The sequence below is a fragment of the Aythya marila genome (genome assembly GCF_965140915.1).
Source record: "Aythya marila genome assembly, chromosome: 4".
NCBI lineage: Eukaryota > Metazoa > Chordata > Aves > Anseriformes > Anatidae > Aythya > Aythya marila.
Window position 1 is genome coordinate 46866784 of NC_139045.1, and position 17719 is coordinate 46884502.

The following is a 17719-nucleotide window of genomic DNA, read 5'->3' on the forward strand; positions in this document are numbered from 1 at the left end:
TGAATTTAATGGACTTCCTACTGAAGCAAGCACTTGCATTTGCACATTGTTTACAAACAACTTGCACTCTGAGAAGAACACCGAGCTCTACTTTGCACCTGCTGTAGGTTAGGTCTTCCCAGGCCTGTTTTGTGCACATAAGTGTTAAAACTCATGCTTAGAGGAGAAACCAAGCTCTAATTTCAAGTGTTTACATGTACTCCTGAGAGCAAGAAAAACTCTTACCATGATAAGATTATAAAAAAGTTTAATTATAAAATAAATAAGTTTGTTATGGAAACATTAAATATTAAATACAATAAATGTACACATTTACAGATATAACTTGACAATTAATGGCATTGCTCTGCTACCAGAAGAATTCTGATCTATTTAGAAAGTGCACACAGTCTTCCAAGAAGAAACTGAACTCAGATAATACTCCGTGCTCAAGATTGCATGGGCATTCAAGAAACTGAGGGTACTTGGGTCAGAGAAGTTTGAGGTAAGTAGAGTTCTTCACACCAGGAGGTAGAGCACAGGAGACCACCACTTGCCGAGTATCAGTGCATCAATTTCTTTCTTCAAAGGAACAGGTTCTTGGCTGAGTTGTCAAATGGCTGAATCTGATTCGCATCACTTGACTTCAATGCTGCCCAAAGCAGCATCCAACATCTGGATAACAGCTGTGTTTGTAGCCAATGGACAGACACCACAACAGGAGTGCCCAGGCTTATTGCTTTTTCAAGCATTGCTTTCCTTCAGGGACAGAGCTTCAGACCTTCTTAGCACCCTGAGGAGGCTAGTTTTAACTGTGGCTAGCACACACACAGATGGATAGCTCCACTCACACAGTAAGTCCTACTGAATTCAGAGAGAGAACCTTCCACACATACAGTAACAGAACCCAGGTGTGGCTAACAGATTTGTCACCAACACCCTGCAAGTCAGAACTGGAGATGAAATCGTTTGAAGCTGATATCAACAGGGAGCACAGCAAGAGCAGAATTAGTTTTGTCCACTGAGGCCTAGTTAGATAAGCTCTTCTCTAACTTTGGGGAGAGGGAAGGGAACATCCTCCCCTTCGCCTCACTTTGCTGAAAGCCACAACTTCTCCTCAGTTAGAGCTGCCAAAAGAGACTTGCTAGCAGAAAAAAAAGTCCATCCACAAAACAGCAGAGACTGGAGGTCTAGCACAGGTAGAGAAAGCTCAGTAACAGCAGTCTCCAGCAGGTCCTGATAGCAAGTCCTCTGCCCCTGCAGCGGCAGCTCCCTCCATGTTGTTGTACAAAGTAGAGTGGCAACTGTTCTCCCCAGCAAGTGGTTCAGCAGCAAGTGGCATGTTGGGCATCTCCTTGCGGCAGCCTCCGTCTTGATGAGTCAGGGCTTAGTGGCAACAACTCCAGCCCCCAGTGTCCAGGTGGATGTGGCAGGTAGCCAGAGGTACCCTGTAGCTTGGCAGTGGCCACAGCAGAATTGTTCTGTAAGGGGCAGACCAGGCACGTTAACCATCACCCAAAACATGAGCATTCCGCACTAGAAACAGGTCAAACCTACATCCAAGGCAGGCAGGTTAGCTATGTGCGCCCTGCTACATGTTCTTCAGCTTCAAGCAAACATTGAGCAGAACTCAGCAACTGTCACGGGACAAAGCTTGGATAAGCTCTGTAGTTCACATGAGGTAAAGCGTAAGTACTGTATGCCAAAGTTTTTCTGGACTATCCTTTAGTTTCTCCTTCAGCTTGTAGTGTAACTCCTGTTCAATAGAAGTCCTTGAAACTGCTGTTTAATACAGTTCTGCTCAGAAGAGAGTAACTTACTTGCTCATTAAAAGCCACCACATTTCTCCCTAAAGCAATCCATCTATCCAAGGAGCTTCAGCACTGTTGCTTTGAGTATGGAACTTGACTGAGGAGCTATCTGTGGTGGTTGTTGAGTTGGCAGCTTGGTCTTTCTGTATTCCCTAAGCACTGCAAACTTGCTAATGCCTTGAAGAGATGTGAAAAGTCTCAGTACTTCTCAGGAGAGATAATGATCCATCTGGCTGCTGCGCTATATCCTATGATAAGGCCTACCAGAAAGCTAACAGTGCTGTTGAAGAGTTCACAGAACTGCAACATGAGTGGTTTCAGAAAACCAGTAACCTAGGTCACTTGCATGTAACCTACCTGCTTCAAGGCACTTGATGTGTTAAAAGGTAAGGCTAGCTTTGCTGAACATGCATGCAACTCCTGTGTTGTTAACCCCAACCTAGAAAACCTGAAACAAGTTTCACATCAGCTTTCATACCTGCTTTTTCCTCATTTACACACCAACATGTCCATTTCTGTTTTCTTGCCGAAGTTTTTTCCTTTCTTCTTTCTCTTCATACTGCGGACACTTTTTCCTGACCCTGTGGAACAACATCATGTTAGAGGTCATTTTGAACCCTGACAAAGCCTTCTGTCACAAGCCCCCCATTCTCTGCACCATTCACACTTAACATCCTTCAAATCCTCAAGCAACCCCAGAGCACCAGGAATTTTTGAGCACAACTGTTTAAATGTTTAACTATTCATCTCTAAGCTACATCTGACAGCTTGATAACATTACAGATCCTCCAGGTTAAGTACAGGCAGTTTTGCCACACAGAGCCAGGGCTTCCTGATTCAAGCTTCACTAGGTATCAAGAGGAAGAGGCCTTGCTGCAAAAAGCCCAGAGGCCTTTTGCAACCAGCTGCAGAGTGAAGACTGCTTTGCTCCTTCCTGGAGCTGGACTTGAAGGGAACAGGGATTTAAGAGATTTGTCAAAATACCCATCAAAAGCAAGCTGCTAACTGATTTTTTTCCCCTGAAGTCTTTTCTAGTGTTCCCAACAAGCCACCTCTGGACACAGGTACAGATAAATGAACCTCACGGTTCAAGCTCATGAGTGTTCATGGGACAGATGCAGTCCTATTGCATGGCTTGCCTCAGCAGCTAACTCTGCTCGTTTTCTTACAGCACTACAAACTGGTTCTCTCTCATAGCAGAGAGGAATGAGGCAGTGTTCAGAGAGCAACTGTTCTTCCCAGCATTCCTCAAGTTCACATCTAAATATGAAGCAACAACAACACGACAAATGCACACCTCGTTTCCTGAATTGCACAAAAGGGTACAGCATGTACCTAATTCAATGTACTTCTAAATCTAAAATTAGACCAGATTTCTGAGTTTCACCCACACTACCCCAAGCCCTGCTGCAGTGTCTGACCTAGAGAACTGCTCCTGTGCTTGGTTAACACTGGATCCAGGTTCCCTGTGCCAGCTACCTAATGGCAGCAGCAGAAAGCCTAGAGAACAAGAAGCCAAGGCATAGATGGGTAGAAGCTGCTGCATGTACCTTGTACAGAGAAACACAGGTACAGAAGAGGCATTCGTGCAAGGCATAAAGAACATTCCCAGTGAAGTTTTTACTGTACATAGAACAGGACCTGAGATTCTGGTTACCCACTGCTCTGCACTGTCTGCAGCCGTTAACCAAGGAATGGTTGTTTCCTCAACCTTAACAGCATGCCATACAACCTTTTGGACAGACAGCACTTGCTCCCTTATTTGATTCTCCCAAAGCACAAGTATTTAAGCCCAGCAACCTCCATTGAGAAAAGGACAGCTAGAGGACTGTTTCCTTACCTCTAGCTGTGTACCCAGCTGTTGGATAACAGCCACATATTAGTCACATTACTGCTGGCAGAATTATTCTGCACAAGGATTAGGAAATGCACTGCTGCATCAGCGTTAATGCTTCTCCTCCACCTCCTGCTGATGCTTCGCAGCACCAGTACTCTGGTTGTAGCAGGAAGGCTCTTGATTTAAAACTTAGCATTCACAGGCTGCACATAGCCAATAATGAAAGAGTAAGCGAACACCTGATATGAACTTTTCAGACTTCGCTTCTACCGTCAAGACATCTTCAAGCCAGGATAAGAACTCTGCCCTTTTGGAGGTCTTGCACACAGTTCAGACAAGCCACACAGACTTTTGACACAACCAGACACAAGCCCTGCTCACCCTTAAGCCAGCCAGACACCCAAGAACATAATACTTACTGCACTATCACAACGATAAGTACAGTAACGAAGCTGATGCTTGAGAGCAGGACAGCTACCACTACCAACACGGTCTTGGAGTAGTTTGCCACATCATTCTTCCTTTGAGTCTTCATGAACTGTTCACCACAGCGCTCACCAAAGAAATCCTGATGACACCTGCAAGTAAACATCAACACAAGTTCTTATCAGCTCCCGTACCGTCTGGAGCCAAGGACGCCTACACACACATTCAAGCCTGACTTCAACATCTTCAGAGTTTCACATGAATCTCAAGATGCTCTCTTCAGAGCATGTTCATGAAATGCAGTCACTGCTCTAGCACAAGATTTGTCAGCATTTCAACAAGTTGAGATTAGTTTGGGCGTGATGTTCCAAGAAGACACGCCTTTTCATTCTTTTGGTTCAAGTTTATGACCAACTGATGAGTTCAGTGGCTTGTTATGCATCTCAGATTCCATCATCACTTAATTTACATGGCAGAAAGATTCTCAGTCAAAATACTGCACGAGATGGATCTAGGCCAACTTGACACCAATTTTTCCTCTAAGCCCTCATATGCCACCAGTACATGCAAATCACAGCTGGCTCGCAAGGTGCACGTAACTTACTTGCAGGTCACCATCTGGAGATGTTCTAGGTATACGCATTCACCATGGATGCAAAAGTTTTTGTATTCCATTTCACAGGGAGTCCCTTTCTTTTTGTTCTTCCCTTTGTTCTTCTTCCTTCTTGATTTGCCAGCATTCTTCTCGCCCCCTTTCTTTGTTGTCTTGGGCTTAACCACAGGTTCAACTGAAAAAAGAACAAGAGGACTCAGTCTAGTAATGCTAAACAGACAGATCCTGTGAAAATGAAATAAGATTTGGGAATCACTTCATGAGAGCCTGTGATTGTGGAGCACAGAATGCAAGTGAGCAAAGACCTGGGTACTTGACATCCAGCACAAATGCAGCAAGCTCAGAAGCTCATTAAGCTTAACTCTGATACCGTTGAGTCCTGAGCAATGCAGGCAAAAGAAGATGGAGTGGATAAAGAGCAGAGTTAAAGGACTTAGCCGTGTTCCACATGGCTAAGACACTTGAGTGAAACCACATAGGTTCAGTCAAGGACTTCTGAAGAATATGAGTTCACACTGAGCCAAGCCATCCACACATTTTATAGCGATGCAGATGCAAGGCTACCAGCCTCCATTGCTCTAAACTCTATTTGCATCAGTGATGAAAGGCTTTGTAAGTTGCTAGATAGTCCTGGGCGCTTGTCAAGCCAAGACAGCCTGCTATCCCAGTTAGCATACTTGTTTCTCCCAAATAACCTGCAGTGCTGTCCTCAGCAGAAGAGATAGTTCATTTCCAGTTCTCCTACTTTGAGATGAGTGCACCAGAGGAGTGAAAGCAGGAGAGTCCACAAGAGTCAGGTTATTTGTTCTGCCACTTACTGTTGCCCCTCATTATCTCAATTAAAATAAACCTCCCAAAGAGTGTGGTTTAAGAGGCTGGTGTCTTAGTAGCCTTTGGATTTGAGGGCATCTTCCTTTTGCCAGGGAGAACAAGCATAGGGCAGTCACTGACTAGCTGAATAAACTCCACAGACACATGGCAACAAAGCTTGATAGTATTATCATAGAGCAAGGTGGTGAAGCACTGGTTCTCTGAACAAACCATCCCTTTTCTGCTAGCCATAAAACAAGTCTTCCCCAAGTGATGCCACGCTATTCAGGAGTAACAGTTAACCACATGAGGTCTCAACAACAGAGAAGACATTTGCAGTCATCTTCCAGACTGTTTATTTCCCTATAGTGCCGCAAAGAGAAAAATTTGGGGATTATTTCACTCAGAGCACTACACATGCAGGCAGTTACCACAACAGGATGCAACAACTCCATAGCCCTGTATTTCTAGTGACAAGAGATGGCACAAAGTACACAAAGAAACAAGGTGTAGTTCACTGTTGTCTAGACAGCAATCATTTTAAGTTCTAGAGCAACAAGCCTGGCTTGAAGTTACTTAAAAGCAAAAACGCCTTCAGCAACCAGAAGTCTGATTCAAATTGTATAAACTATATTAATATGTAAACTAGGAACACTGTTCCTGCAGCAAGGTTTCCTATCCCTAGAAGTGTGAACTTAAAACTGACAGCTGAGGCCTCTGTCCTGTCCAGTTGGACTTGATATTTAGGTTCACACTTTCGTAATTGAGGCTGTTTCCATTCTTCCTTCTTCAAGGAAGAAGCTGTTGGTTTGATCTACGTCCCCGTCTGCAAGCTGCATAGCCAAGAAAACCATCCACAGTTGAATCATAACAGCTTGAAGACTCCCTCCACAGATAAACTTCATGCCAAGTAGCAGAGCTTGTCTACAAACCAACCACCTTTGGTAACAAATCTGGTTTCTGTGCAGTTAGACAACACAGAAGTCACGGAGCCAGTAGTTTTACTGGCTAAACTGCTCACTAACTCTGACATTCCTGTTCCCCCTGAAGGTCTTGCAGTCACAGAAAGCTTGAACAAGGGTCCACACGTTCCCGTACATAATATCTGGAACATGCTCCCCTGAGTCTCATTCAAGCCTCAGGGTGTTCCCTCAGGAAAAACAGCAGTTGGATCCCATCCTAGAAGGCAACAGCACCGATTACTATCCTGCACTGAATTGCTAATCACTCGTAGGTATTCCTTTAGCCCCAGCCTCCACAACTTGTCTCACAACTGCACTTAGATGAGAACCAAGAAGGTCCTCCTGTCCCCTCTGTTCTTGGTCCGGTGGGCTGCTCAAATATCCTCATTGCTTCCAGGACTGTTTAAGTGCTGGCTAAAGGATGCCTAACAAGCACTTCTGCAGCCACTTATGGCGCTTGTGTTGGTTTCTTCTGCAAAGCTTTAGTCAACTCCAAGTCAAGTAAGCATGAGAAGACACCCCAAAAAGCCTTCAAGGCAGAACAACCAGCCTCATCTCAACCCCTCTCCTGAGAGGGACAGCACCCAGCAGCCCTGCTGATGCTCCCACAGCAGCTAGGCAGTCACTCCACCACAACTTTCCTGTGAGGAAAGTGAGGAAGGCAGCACAGCAGCTCCCACAACCCCTAACTTCACTCCCACCGAGCTCCCAAACCTGACGCCCTATTTCTAACCCAGCAGGAGCACTCCACACACGGCGAGGCGAGAAGGGGCAGCACGGAGCAGGCGAAGCACAGCCGCGGGGAGGGTCCGCCACCTCACCTCGGATCAAGTCATCCACGATGTACTGGTGGACGGGCAGCGCCTCTTCACCCTCCTCCTCCTCCTCCTCGTAGTCGGGGCCGGGCACAGCCTCCCCCTGGCGGCCCTCAGCCTCCCTCGGGCCGGGCTGGGTGCCGTTGGCCGCTGAGGCGGCGGCGAGGCGGGCTGTGAGGAGAGACGGCGCCGTCAGGGGGGCGCGCAGCCCGCCAACCCCCCCCAACCGCCTCATAACGGCCCCAACCGCCGCCCGTGAGGCGCCCTCACCGCCCTCCCCCGCACCTGCGAGCGCGGCCAGCGCGACGAGCAACGCCAGGGCGCGCATCGGTGATCGCGGCGGCGACGGGAGCGTCGGAGGAGACGGCGGCGACAGGGGGAGCGTGGCGACAGGGGGAGTGTCGCGACAGGCGGCGGCACGCAGCGCTCCATGAGGAGCCGCCCGCCGCCGCCGCCCCTTTTATAGGCGGCTCCGTGACGTCACCGGGCGGGGCCGCAGGTGAGGGGGGAGGGAGGGAGCCGTGAGGGCGGGGGGAGGGCGGCGCACGCGCACCTTGCTGAGCGCGCGCGGGGGGCTCGCGCCCGCCGTTAACGGTCCCTCTACCCCCCTAACGGTCGCGCTCCCGCCCAACGGTCGCCCTGTGGGGAGCCCCCCTCAGGGGGTCGGCGGCTCCCCCCCGGCTCCGCGTCCCCTCCTCTGGCGCTGTGATGCGGAGCGGGGTTGCCATGGCGAGCCCCGTACACACACGGGCAGGCACGTTTATGGCGGGGCACGCCCCCGCTCTTTGCTCTGCCCCTCGGAGGAAGCGGGTTGGCGTGTTTTGGGGGGCAACAAAGGCGGTGGTGGCCCTGCGTGCGGGGCCGTGGGTGGTGTGCTCGGGGAGCAGGACGTGAGTAATGACTGACGAAGTTGGGGCAAGGAGGGGGGCAGCCAGCCAGGGTGGGCGCTCACCCCTGGTGAAGGGCGCCTTGCTCTCCCGTGTCCCACACCGGCTTGCTTGTAGGGGATGACCCCAGGGGAACAGGTTGTAGCGTGCTGGTGTAGCGTGGGAATGCAGAAAAGCCCTACAGTGGTGCGAGGACAGCAGGTGGGTGCCTCTTGGTGTCGGTCAGCACCACAAAGGCTCAGCGTGGAGCATCGGGGGGGGGACGTACGGCCCCCAGCAGCCGTGTGGTGGGAGCTCTCTGCATCAGGTTCCTCCTCACGGGGTGTTGTAAGAGCATCCCCAGTACTCGACTGTAAGGAGGAAGCAGAAGAGGGTGGGATGGCCGTGAGAGTCAGACAAAGCTCTGCTCTTCTAATTGGGATGCTCTGGAATGCCATTTGCAGCTCAGGGAGCTGCCGGAGCCTTTGTTTAACCTGTCTGGGATCCAAGTTGCTCGGTTATTAAGTCTTCTCCCCTCTTCTCTGCAGGCCAAAGGAGGACACACAGCTCCCGGGGCTCTGTTTGGCTCTCAGGCTCATGCCAGCTCCGCGCCGAGCACTCCAGAGTGAGTAAATCTTGGGAAGCGATGCCTGACAGCTCCAAAAAAGACGCTGCCAAATCAGTCGCTCAGTCTTCATCTGGGGGCAGCCTGGGGCTCAACGCAGCTCCCTCCCCTCCACCACAGACCTGAGCTACCCACCCATAACCCCTGTAAGGTACAGGGCACAGACCAAGTGTGAGCACAGCTTCTCCAAAGGCAGAGATGCTGACTTTTGGGGACGGGGTCTGTTCTGCCTACAAGTGGGGTTTGTTTTGTGAGAATGGCCAAATAGAGCTGCCTAAGTTGAGACCTTTCCTGCCCCTCGCCTGACGTGCTCAAAGCTGGCTCCTACAGCTTCCCTGTTTTCTTTTTTTTTTGCTGCCTTTAAAATGAAGTAAATTTCTCCCAGCCTTTGTTAGAGAGAAATTTACCGGGAACACTTTGAGGTAATTCTTTCAATCTCATTCCAAGAAGCACTGAAAATTCCAACCTCATGCTGTGCTTGGCAAATTGCTAAGCAAGTGAAAATAGAAGCTAACCGGGGGAAAGGTTTAATGACCCGAGTGCAATCGACTGTCTTACCTGCACTGTTTAGAGACCAAACATGGCACATCCAGCTACTGACTCTGACCTCGCTCCTGAAATCTCCAACCAATGGCTCCGCTTCACCAGCTGGCAGCGGCAAGGAATTTGGCTTGGCACGCTACAAATTTGTTAGGCATTTCGCTGACTTCCTCCTGCCTCTCCTGCTTCCTGCAAGAAAAACGGGTGGCCGGGCATAAACTAGCACAGTTCAGGAATCTCCTCTTCTCCCTGTGAAACGCTTTAGAAGTGCTGGTGGCCACAGCAAAGGCATGAGAGTGTTTTTCTTTTGCCATCCTGTACTGCCAATGCAGCTGGGATGTTTGGGGCAGCAAGGTGAGACTCTCAGCATCCAGGGAACATACCGAGGGTGCTGGCTGCCAGTTGGACAGGAGGAGGGTTGGGGGAGATATCACCAGAGCTTTTCCCAAAATGCTTTCCAGCAAAGCTCTGCGGGCTTCTCTGAGATGACACCTCCAGAGGTCAGGTGTTTTGGGGAGATGTGCAGGGAGGGAAGCCCCCAGTGCTCTGGCTGATGCGTCACCAACAGAACTTCCATCAACTGCAGAGGGAGCCACAAGCAGGACAAAGATTTTGGAAACCTCCCCCTTGCTGATCTGTAGGGCCAGCCTCTGACCAGCTTACCTGGCACAGGCGAAGGGAAATCAGACACTTCCTGAGCAGGGAGGGCCTGGATCTGCTCTTCCCAACTCCGTGCCCCCATCAGCTGCATGCTATCAGGCAGGAGGTGCTCAGCTTGACCATGGCATTGTTCCCAGGCTGGAAGGATGCTTGGACTTTGTCCCCAGGCTGAGCTGCTGGAGGACATCCCCAGCAGTGATGGAAGGAGATGAAGCTTTGAGGGGGCTGCAGGACTCACCCCTGTGTGCTGCCCCACTGCAGTGGGGCTGGCAGGTCAGGGTGCTGGGCCAGTGAGGGGCAGGGCTCGCTTTTGGGAAGGTGCTGGTTCCCCGTGGATGCAGAGTGCCACCTACTGAGCCACCGCTCCCGGCGGCACCTGGGGTTTTCCAGTAGGACACCCTGCTGTGGCTGCAAGCCACTGTCCATCCTGCTTGTTGCGGGGCACAGGGAGCTTCCCCGAAGGCTGGTGAGCCTCGCAGGGTGCAATTATGGCACTGCAGCCACGTTGGAGGGGAGATTTCTCTCCGACGGTCTGCCTGCCTTTTCCCAGGCTTGTCTTCTCCAGAAACCATGCCAGGGGTGAACGTGGTGGCTGTGCTTCCTGCTCTGGAGCAGTGCATCATCTGGCTAGCTGCTCCCTGGGGCTGTCAGACCACCCTGGCAATGCCGTGATATCCCGAGACAGCAGGTCAGACCCTGCCACGCAGACATTTGTGGTGAATCCCAACTGTGGTGAATTTCCCATTCTGTGGTGAATCCCAACAAATTTTTGCTGGCAGAATTAATGTGCTCTCATTTCTGTACAAGTTCAGCTCTCCTCAGCTTTCACTTGGCAGCTCCCGGGACCTGCTGTGCCCCTCACTGACCGTGATCCATCAGCGTGAGGTGATCAAACTGGAAAGATGTGCCCAGGACGTGAAGTTACATATTTTCAGCTCTCAATGACGCTGGGAGCCCCCAGACTGGCAGAGAATGTGGATTATATTTCCTTCTCCTCTGTCCCCGCGTATCAGAGTGAAAGCCACCCTGCTCTCACCCTGCATGGGGTGGCCAGCAAGCAGCCTGTCCCTTCCCCGGCCATGCAGTGACAATCAGGGGCTCAGGCAGGGATTGTAGAGGCCAAGTGACACCAGTCCTGCCTGGCCCTGGCGGGGCATGCTTGGGCATCGTGTCCTCCAGCAGTGTCCGCGTGCCAGCCACGATCTCATTATTCACTCTCTTTACTTTTGATAAAACTCCAGAGAAATGCGTGAAGGGAAAGGAAGTGGCAGAAATTGCTGCCCATTAATTTTCTTCACTGACATCAAATGTTTATTTTGTATGGGCGGGCGCAGCTGACCTGGGTGTTTGAACATGAGTTATCCTTTCTCATCCATCCAGTTGAGAACAGGTGGAAAAGGGTGATGACTCAAACCGGAGCAGTGTCTTCTGGGCAGCTCACTAGACTTTCACTTGATTTGTGATCTGCAGATGCCAGTATCTTCTGCTATCAGCAGCTACCTCATAGGCAGGGAGAGAGCTTTGAAGTGAGGCATGTGTCACTCCAGTTCCTGCTGATGCAAGTCAAGATTGCTGTAATTACGAGGATGTGGATGCCTAGCCTGGGTTCTTGGTGGGAAGGAAGGGGAAACAATACGGCACTTCTGGAAATCGGTACGAAGGTCCTAGCCTCTGAGATATGCAGGCATTTGGAGGACCATGCAGCCCTGCCATGAAAGTCAACAGCAACATCTCTCCTGAGGTGGTGACAGTCTGGTAGTACTCGATTCCTTTCCCAGAGACCTAGGTTGAAGCAGAGACTTCATGAGTGAGACCCGTCCAGAAAGGGAATAATTTATGCAGGTGTACTGCATCAGCTGCTCACCCCAGGGAAATCTGCCCAGTGGCACGTGTCTTCAGCTGCTCCACGTTTGACTGCAAAATCTTCTGCAGCATGCCTAAAGAATAAAAACAAAAAGGGCAGAATCTACAGGCGCCCACGACAACTACGAGATCTGCGTTTTTCTCTCATTTACATCAATACGGATGAAAAGCAGCCCCCTGAAAACCCAAGGGGTTCCTAATCAGCTAAGGGAAACTCTAACAGCTGTGTGCATCCCTGCCTCACCTGATGAAGCACACAATGGCACTGAGGGACTTAATGCTACCGAATCTCAGCAGTGGGATTTTACACATGCTTTCCACATCTTTCAGGGATGGCCAGCCTGAAATTTGCAGAATGTCCTGGGCCATCTCCCACCTCCTGATGACAGGCCGGGCTCAGATTTGCAGTGGTGGCAGGGAACACATTGGTGGCTGGGATGAAAGTCCTGCCATACTCTAGGAGGATTTTTGGGAAGCTGCCTGCTGTTAGAGCCCTGCCCCAGGCTCTGACTGGTTAATTTTCCACACAGCATGCACCCAGCAGCTCTCATTTGACCAAATACAACCTCCAGCGCTCACCCACTCATTTTTGTGCAATTTGCAAATGCTCAGGGGCAGATTCTGACCCCAGCGGTAATTGTAAGGGCCTGAAGCGGTGAGCAGGGTGAAGCAATGCTGGATTTACACTAGAACTGGGAGCTGGCCCTCAGCTAACAATCTCCTTCTGTAATACCAGCTCCTCCATGCCGGAGAGCACTGAAACCTGCTGCCCTGTCTTCCATTTCCTCGGGCGATCACAGAAACATTCCCCAGGACTCCAGGGCTCGTGGTCCTGCCCACGTCCTCCTGGAGTCAGGCTCCCCACAGTACTACAATGCACCACCACCATCCTGACCCTGCTTCCCTGGCCCCACGGGACCAAGAGGGGAAGATGTTGTACAGGAGTCCCTACAAAAACTGAGGCTGGACCTCTGCTGTTGTAATCTGTGCACTGAGGTACCTGGGCAAGGTAACTCTGGCCCCTTACCTTGCATATCACACTGCTTCACCTGCACTCTGCACACAGCTGCATATATTCAGAATACCTTGTTGCTCTCAGGTGGGCAGAATCACCGTAGTATCTCTCTTCTCCACACAGTTTCTCAGGTTGCAGCCCTGCATGGTCCCTACAGAGGGGGAGAGCCATCTTAATGCATTCCAAAGTTGGATGTAGGTCATGTATTGTTTTGCAAGTATCCCCGACATACTCATTTTAAAAAGAAGAGAAAAATTGTTTAAACTTTTCCACCATGGTAGCAAAAGCTGCCTGGCTGCTGTTCATTAAGGCACGGTCATCTCCCAGCACTCAGCTCAGAGAATGTGCGTATTTATATGAGCAGCGTGGCTGTTTGAAGAATAATGTCTACACTTGGAAAAAAAAGGCTTCTTTTTTTCTTTAGTGTCTTAGAGATTGAGCTGAAAAGACCAGAGCAGAAATCTTCACCTTAAATCCCCCCCACAAAACAAACAAACAAAGAACAACAACAACAAACCTACAACAAAATCCCAAAGTCCTATACTACAATGCGGAGTTTTTAAAAGCTAGAACGTGGTTGCCTCTAATGCCTGGAATTTTAGTTATGAGTCTTCTGTTTCCTTCATTCCATACAACTTCTGGATGATCGCTTTTTTGGCGTACTGTGATAAAGTGGCTTTCCGTAGGCAAAAGCCCTTATGTAGTTTTTAATTATTCCATGCCTGCTGCAGCTTTCTTTTTAAGGACACCGTGTAGTGTGGTCAGAGTAAATAGAACCACTGGTTTTAACAGTGGAGGAGCAATCTTTTGTAGGCAAAGTTCCTTGAGGTAGTCCTGTGCAGATGGGGTGGCAACAATTTGGGGTTACAAATCAGGCTGCCCTAGGAGGATCTTCTCCACGGAAGTCTGTCTGACCTGAAGTGTGTTGATGCCAATGAAAGTTGCAAAGTGTAGCTTGAATAACTGAGTTTGTTAAGTGGGGTGAACAACATATCCCTTTCCTCACCTTAGTGGCTTGGGTATGAAGTCACTGTGGAGATGCGTATCACCTAATTTGAAAGCATGTGAGTAAATTACACGGTACTGCACGTTTTGAGGGATTATCGTCTCATATGAGGACCAGGAACACGTGACAGAAATAGCGTCATGTTTTTCTTTCATATTGCATGTTATTTCCAACAGCATTCGGAGCAGCAGAGAAATAAAGTACAGATGAGAATTGCTTGGGAATTTTCTCCTGGAAGTGCAGGGAAAGTTGTAGCTTTTTAATTTATAATCTTCCTCACACAATGTGTTTTTTTTTTCCAATTTGGTTTGTAATTTTGGATGGCTGGTGAGAAAGATGGATGCACACAGGTGAACAGAGCATGGAGAAAAGACTTCACCTAGCTGTGAGCTGCTACAATTGGGAGCTGCAGCAACCTGGTCAAATCCCTTCAGCCAAGAAGCGGTCTCTGCCATCCGAAGTGAACACGTTTTGTCCCAGCATCTTTACAAAGACGCATCTGGCCCATGCCGTGACAAAAGGGCTGTTGTTTCTTTGCTGCTTGCCCATTTCTCATCTCTGCTGCATACATCGGTTTGTTGGCGTGTGACTCAGACCCCTTAGGAAAGCTCTCAGGAGGAGTCAAACTCAAGTCCTATCTTCCGGTGTGAGAATCAAACACAGATTTTAGAAATAAACATGTGGAAAGCCCTTTGCCTGGCTGTTGGAGGGACCCCTTACTGCAAGCCCAACTCTTGTGCAGGTTTGCTTTGCTTTTGCTTCCTGCAGCAGGAGCAGAGTGCAGAGTCTTTGGTGTAAGCGCAACTCATCATATTTCCCTCGATCTGAATGGATTTCTCTCTGAATCATCCTGCTCCCAGGAAGAGGAGGACATCTGGCACTGTCTTGCCACAGCTGAGTGTTTGCCACTGGTGCATCAGTAGGTGAATTTTCTTTACCTACCTGAAGTCATTTAGTATGTGAAGAAACAATGAATCACAAAGAGAAGCCTAAAGCAATTAGAAATTCCTTTCCTCTCACCTTTGCCAAAGCTAGATTTTTCCCCAGAACAAAGCCCGGGCAAGCCTTCCTACGCACAACAATGATTACGTAGATCACTCTGGATTTTGTTTTTTTCACAGGCCATGAGTAAGCAAAGAAATTGAGGAGAACACTCTATTTCATGGGCATGTTTGTTATGCTTCCTTGGAAATCCCATTGTTAGCTGGTAGTACCTGCATTTGGCTACAAGTCCCGTGCCCTCCTGACGTCGGCTGCCTTTAATTAATTGTACTAGCAAATAAACATGAAATGTGACAAACTACAAATGCGCCACCGGACTAAGTCAGCCCTGGCAATTTGGGTGGTCATTTCACCGTGATGAAGTGGGACCAGTGAGTGCCTTGTGATGCTGCTTCCAGCCTCACATGTCCATCTGTCAGCGAAACCTGTGCACCTCATGCACCTTCCTCCTCGCGTGTTGTGTCTGTCCCCAGCAGGCTGGAATGTGGAGCCAAAGCTTTCCCAGGAGAGGACTGCTGAGACACACCACATGAGTAAGGTCTTGTTTGCATAAAGATTACACACTCATGCTGTGAAGAAGGCTTCCTAAGCACAGTCTCATTTCCTTCTGCAAGTAAGTTTGCCTTCATGTAGGAAAAAAACAACAACTGTTCTTGAAGTCCTTGGACAGAAACCTGTTTACATTGGCATGCTACAAAACTGTCCTCTTGGCATGTTTGGGTTCTCCTGGTCTGACTGCATGGGGACACACAGTGCTCTGAAGCAAAACCGAGTCTCCACAGTGAGTGGGGTTCATGTCTTGTACTCACATGGGCTGTGCTTTGCTTGCAAAAAGTCTCGTTCCACTCTCAAATTCAATGTGACCAACGCACAAGCATATGCACTGCTCCTCCTGTCCCTGTGGGCTACACCCAAGAGGTTTCGGTGGGGACACGTCTGCATCCAGTGGGGAAGGAGGGACCTGGAGGTACTGAATGCACTGCTGAGCACTGAGCTTTGGTCTCCACCAAAGGCTTTCCCTGAAATGTAGAGCTCAGCTCTGTTCCATTGCCATGGTAAGAGGTAACTCACCTACACAGTGGGAAATGAACTGGTTTCAGATGAATGCAGGAGCTGGTATGGGAGAGCAGGAGCTGAGAGGAGATGCTGGTGGTTGTGTTGGGTCTGTCTGAGCTGGAGTCACCTTTTCCCTGCAGCAGCCCACACAGTGCTGTACTCTGCACTCGTAGCTGGAACAGCACTGATATCACTCCAGTGTTGTGTCTATTGCTGCATAGTGCTGGCACAGCATCAGGACTCCTTCCAAGCCCCCAAGAGCCAGCAGACTGGGGGTGGGCAAGTGATGGGGAGGGGACATTGCTGGGGCAGCTGACCTAAACCAACCAAAGGGATATTCCATAACACCTGATGTCACACTCAGCAATAAAAGGGGGGGCTCTCGTGGGGGAGGGGGCTGTTCCTCCTGAACAACCACTACGCGTTTGGGGCCCTGCTTCCCAGGACGTGGCCGAACACCGCTCACTGATGGGAAGTAGAGAATAATTTTCTCTCTCTCTGTGCTTCCGCGCGGACTGATTGCTTCTTTTGACTCTGTTTTTTTTTCCTCCCATTCCCTTTCCCTTTAATTAAACCTTTCTTATCTCAAACCTCAAGTTCTCTGTGTTGTATTTTCTCCCCCTTCCTCTTTGAGGAGAGGGGGAGTGAGAGAGCGGTTGTGGTGGAGCTCGGCTGCCCACTCGAGCGGAACCACGACAGTGGTGAAAGGGATTAGTGTCAAAATCAGCTTTCTGGCAGAGAAAGAGATCTTTGTCTCTATTCCCTCCTACCTGGGTTATGTTGATCCGAATTACAGAAGGGCAGGATGGATTTACCCATTTCGTGTAACAGGATTTGTCCCCTGCTCTGCCTTCTGAAACCTTCATTTGAGATTCACCTGCTTTGCTGATACTGAATGATGTCTTCCATTCTTAACTCCAGAAGGTTGTTCCCAAGCTTGCTCAAGTTGCATGGAATTAACACGTTTCTAAAGAAAGAGAGAGAGAAAATGTAATGTGTTTGACTAAATTTAAATTATTTTAAGATTTAAATAAATACTATTTTAACATGCATGAAACAGGTCACTGCAGCCAGAAAACCATTTTTCCCCACATTAGTAGATTGGTGGCAAATAAAATTAAAGGCACTTAAAAGAAAGAGCTGAGCTGGAAAAAATGAATCATAGAATCATAGAATAATAGAGTATCCTGAGTTGGAAGGAACCCATATGCACAAAACTTTGTTTGAAAACTCAGAAATGGCCATACGGTTTCAATTCAAGAGTCATGTTTCAAGCATCCTGACCCACACGAATGCCAAATGCTTCATTTTGCAGGTGTTCTGTGTGGCACCTTAAGTGACATGGTAGGTAAACACTTTAAAAGTTTTGAAGGAAACTGAAAGGAAGAGAAGCCAGGCTGCCTGGGGCCCTGTGGACCTACAGTGACAAGTGGCCTCGCACTCCAATTTAGGAATGCCTCTGCAAAAGGGATTTTCACCCAAGCTCTATTCCATCCCCACTGCTAGCTGGAGAGTCAGTGTATTCCCAGCGTGCGCCCGCACAGCAGAGCTGACACCTGTGCCATTAGCCCCACTGTGGATGTGGCTCTTGTTTCTGAAGTCCAAGCTGGGCCTGTGAGGATTTTGGGGCTGATGGGACTTTGCTGGTTGGACCACTGATAGGCAGCATGTACCCATCTCACCATCCATGTGCACTGTGGTGTTGCTGGAGTGGCTATCCCTTGTCAGCAATCCCATGAGCCAGACCTTTGGTGCAGCGAGTGGGGCACCAAGGCAGCCTCTCCACTGCCGCTGAGCTCCAGTGTCTGAAACGGAGACTCCCTGCTGTCCTGC

At 49.4% G+C, this 17719-nt stretch overlaps 1 protein-coding gene across 1 annotated transcript; it reads right to left on the reverse strand.

The window, feature by feature from the left end:
* Positions 1-245: 245 nt before the first annotated feature.
* On the reverse strand, positions 246-7707 carry AREG (amphiregulin). Its single transcript, XM_082760348.1, has 6 exons — positions 7539-7707; positions 7260-7424; positions 4658-4841; positions 4047-4205; positions 2269-2371; positions 246-1460 (listed from the first exon to the last, which is right to left on the reverse strand). Exons 1-5 carry the CDS (start codon positions 7579-7581, stop codon positions 2284-2286), a joined length of 639 nt encoding a protein of 212 aa, XP_082616474.1. The 5' UTR covers positions 7582-7707; the 3' UTR covers positions 246-1460; positions 2269-2283.
* Positions 7708-17719: the final 10012 nt, after the last annotated feature.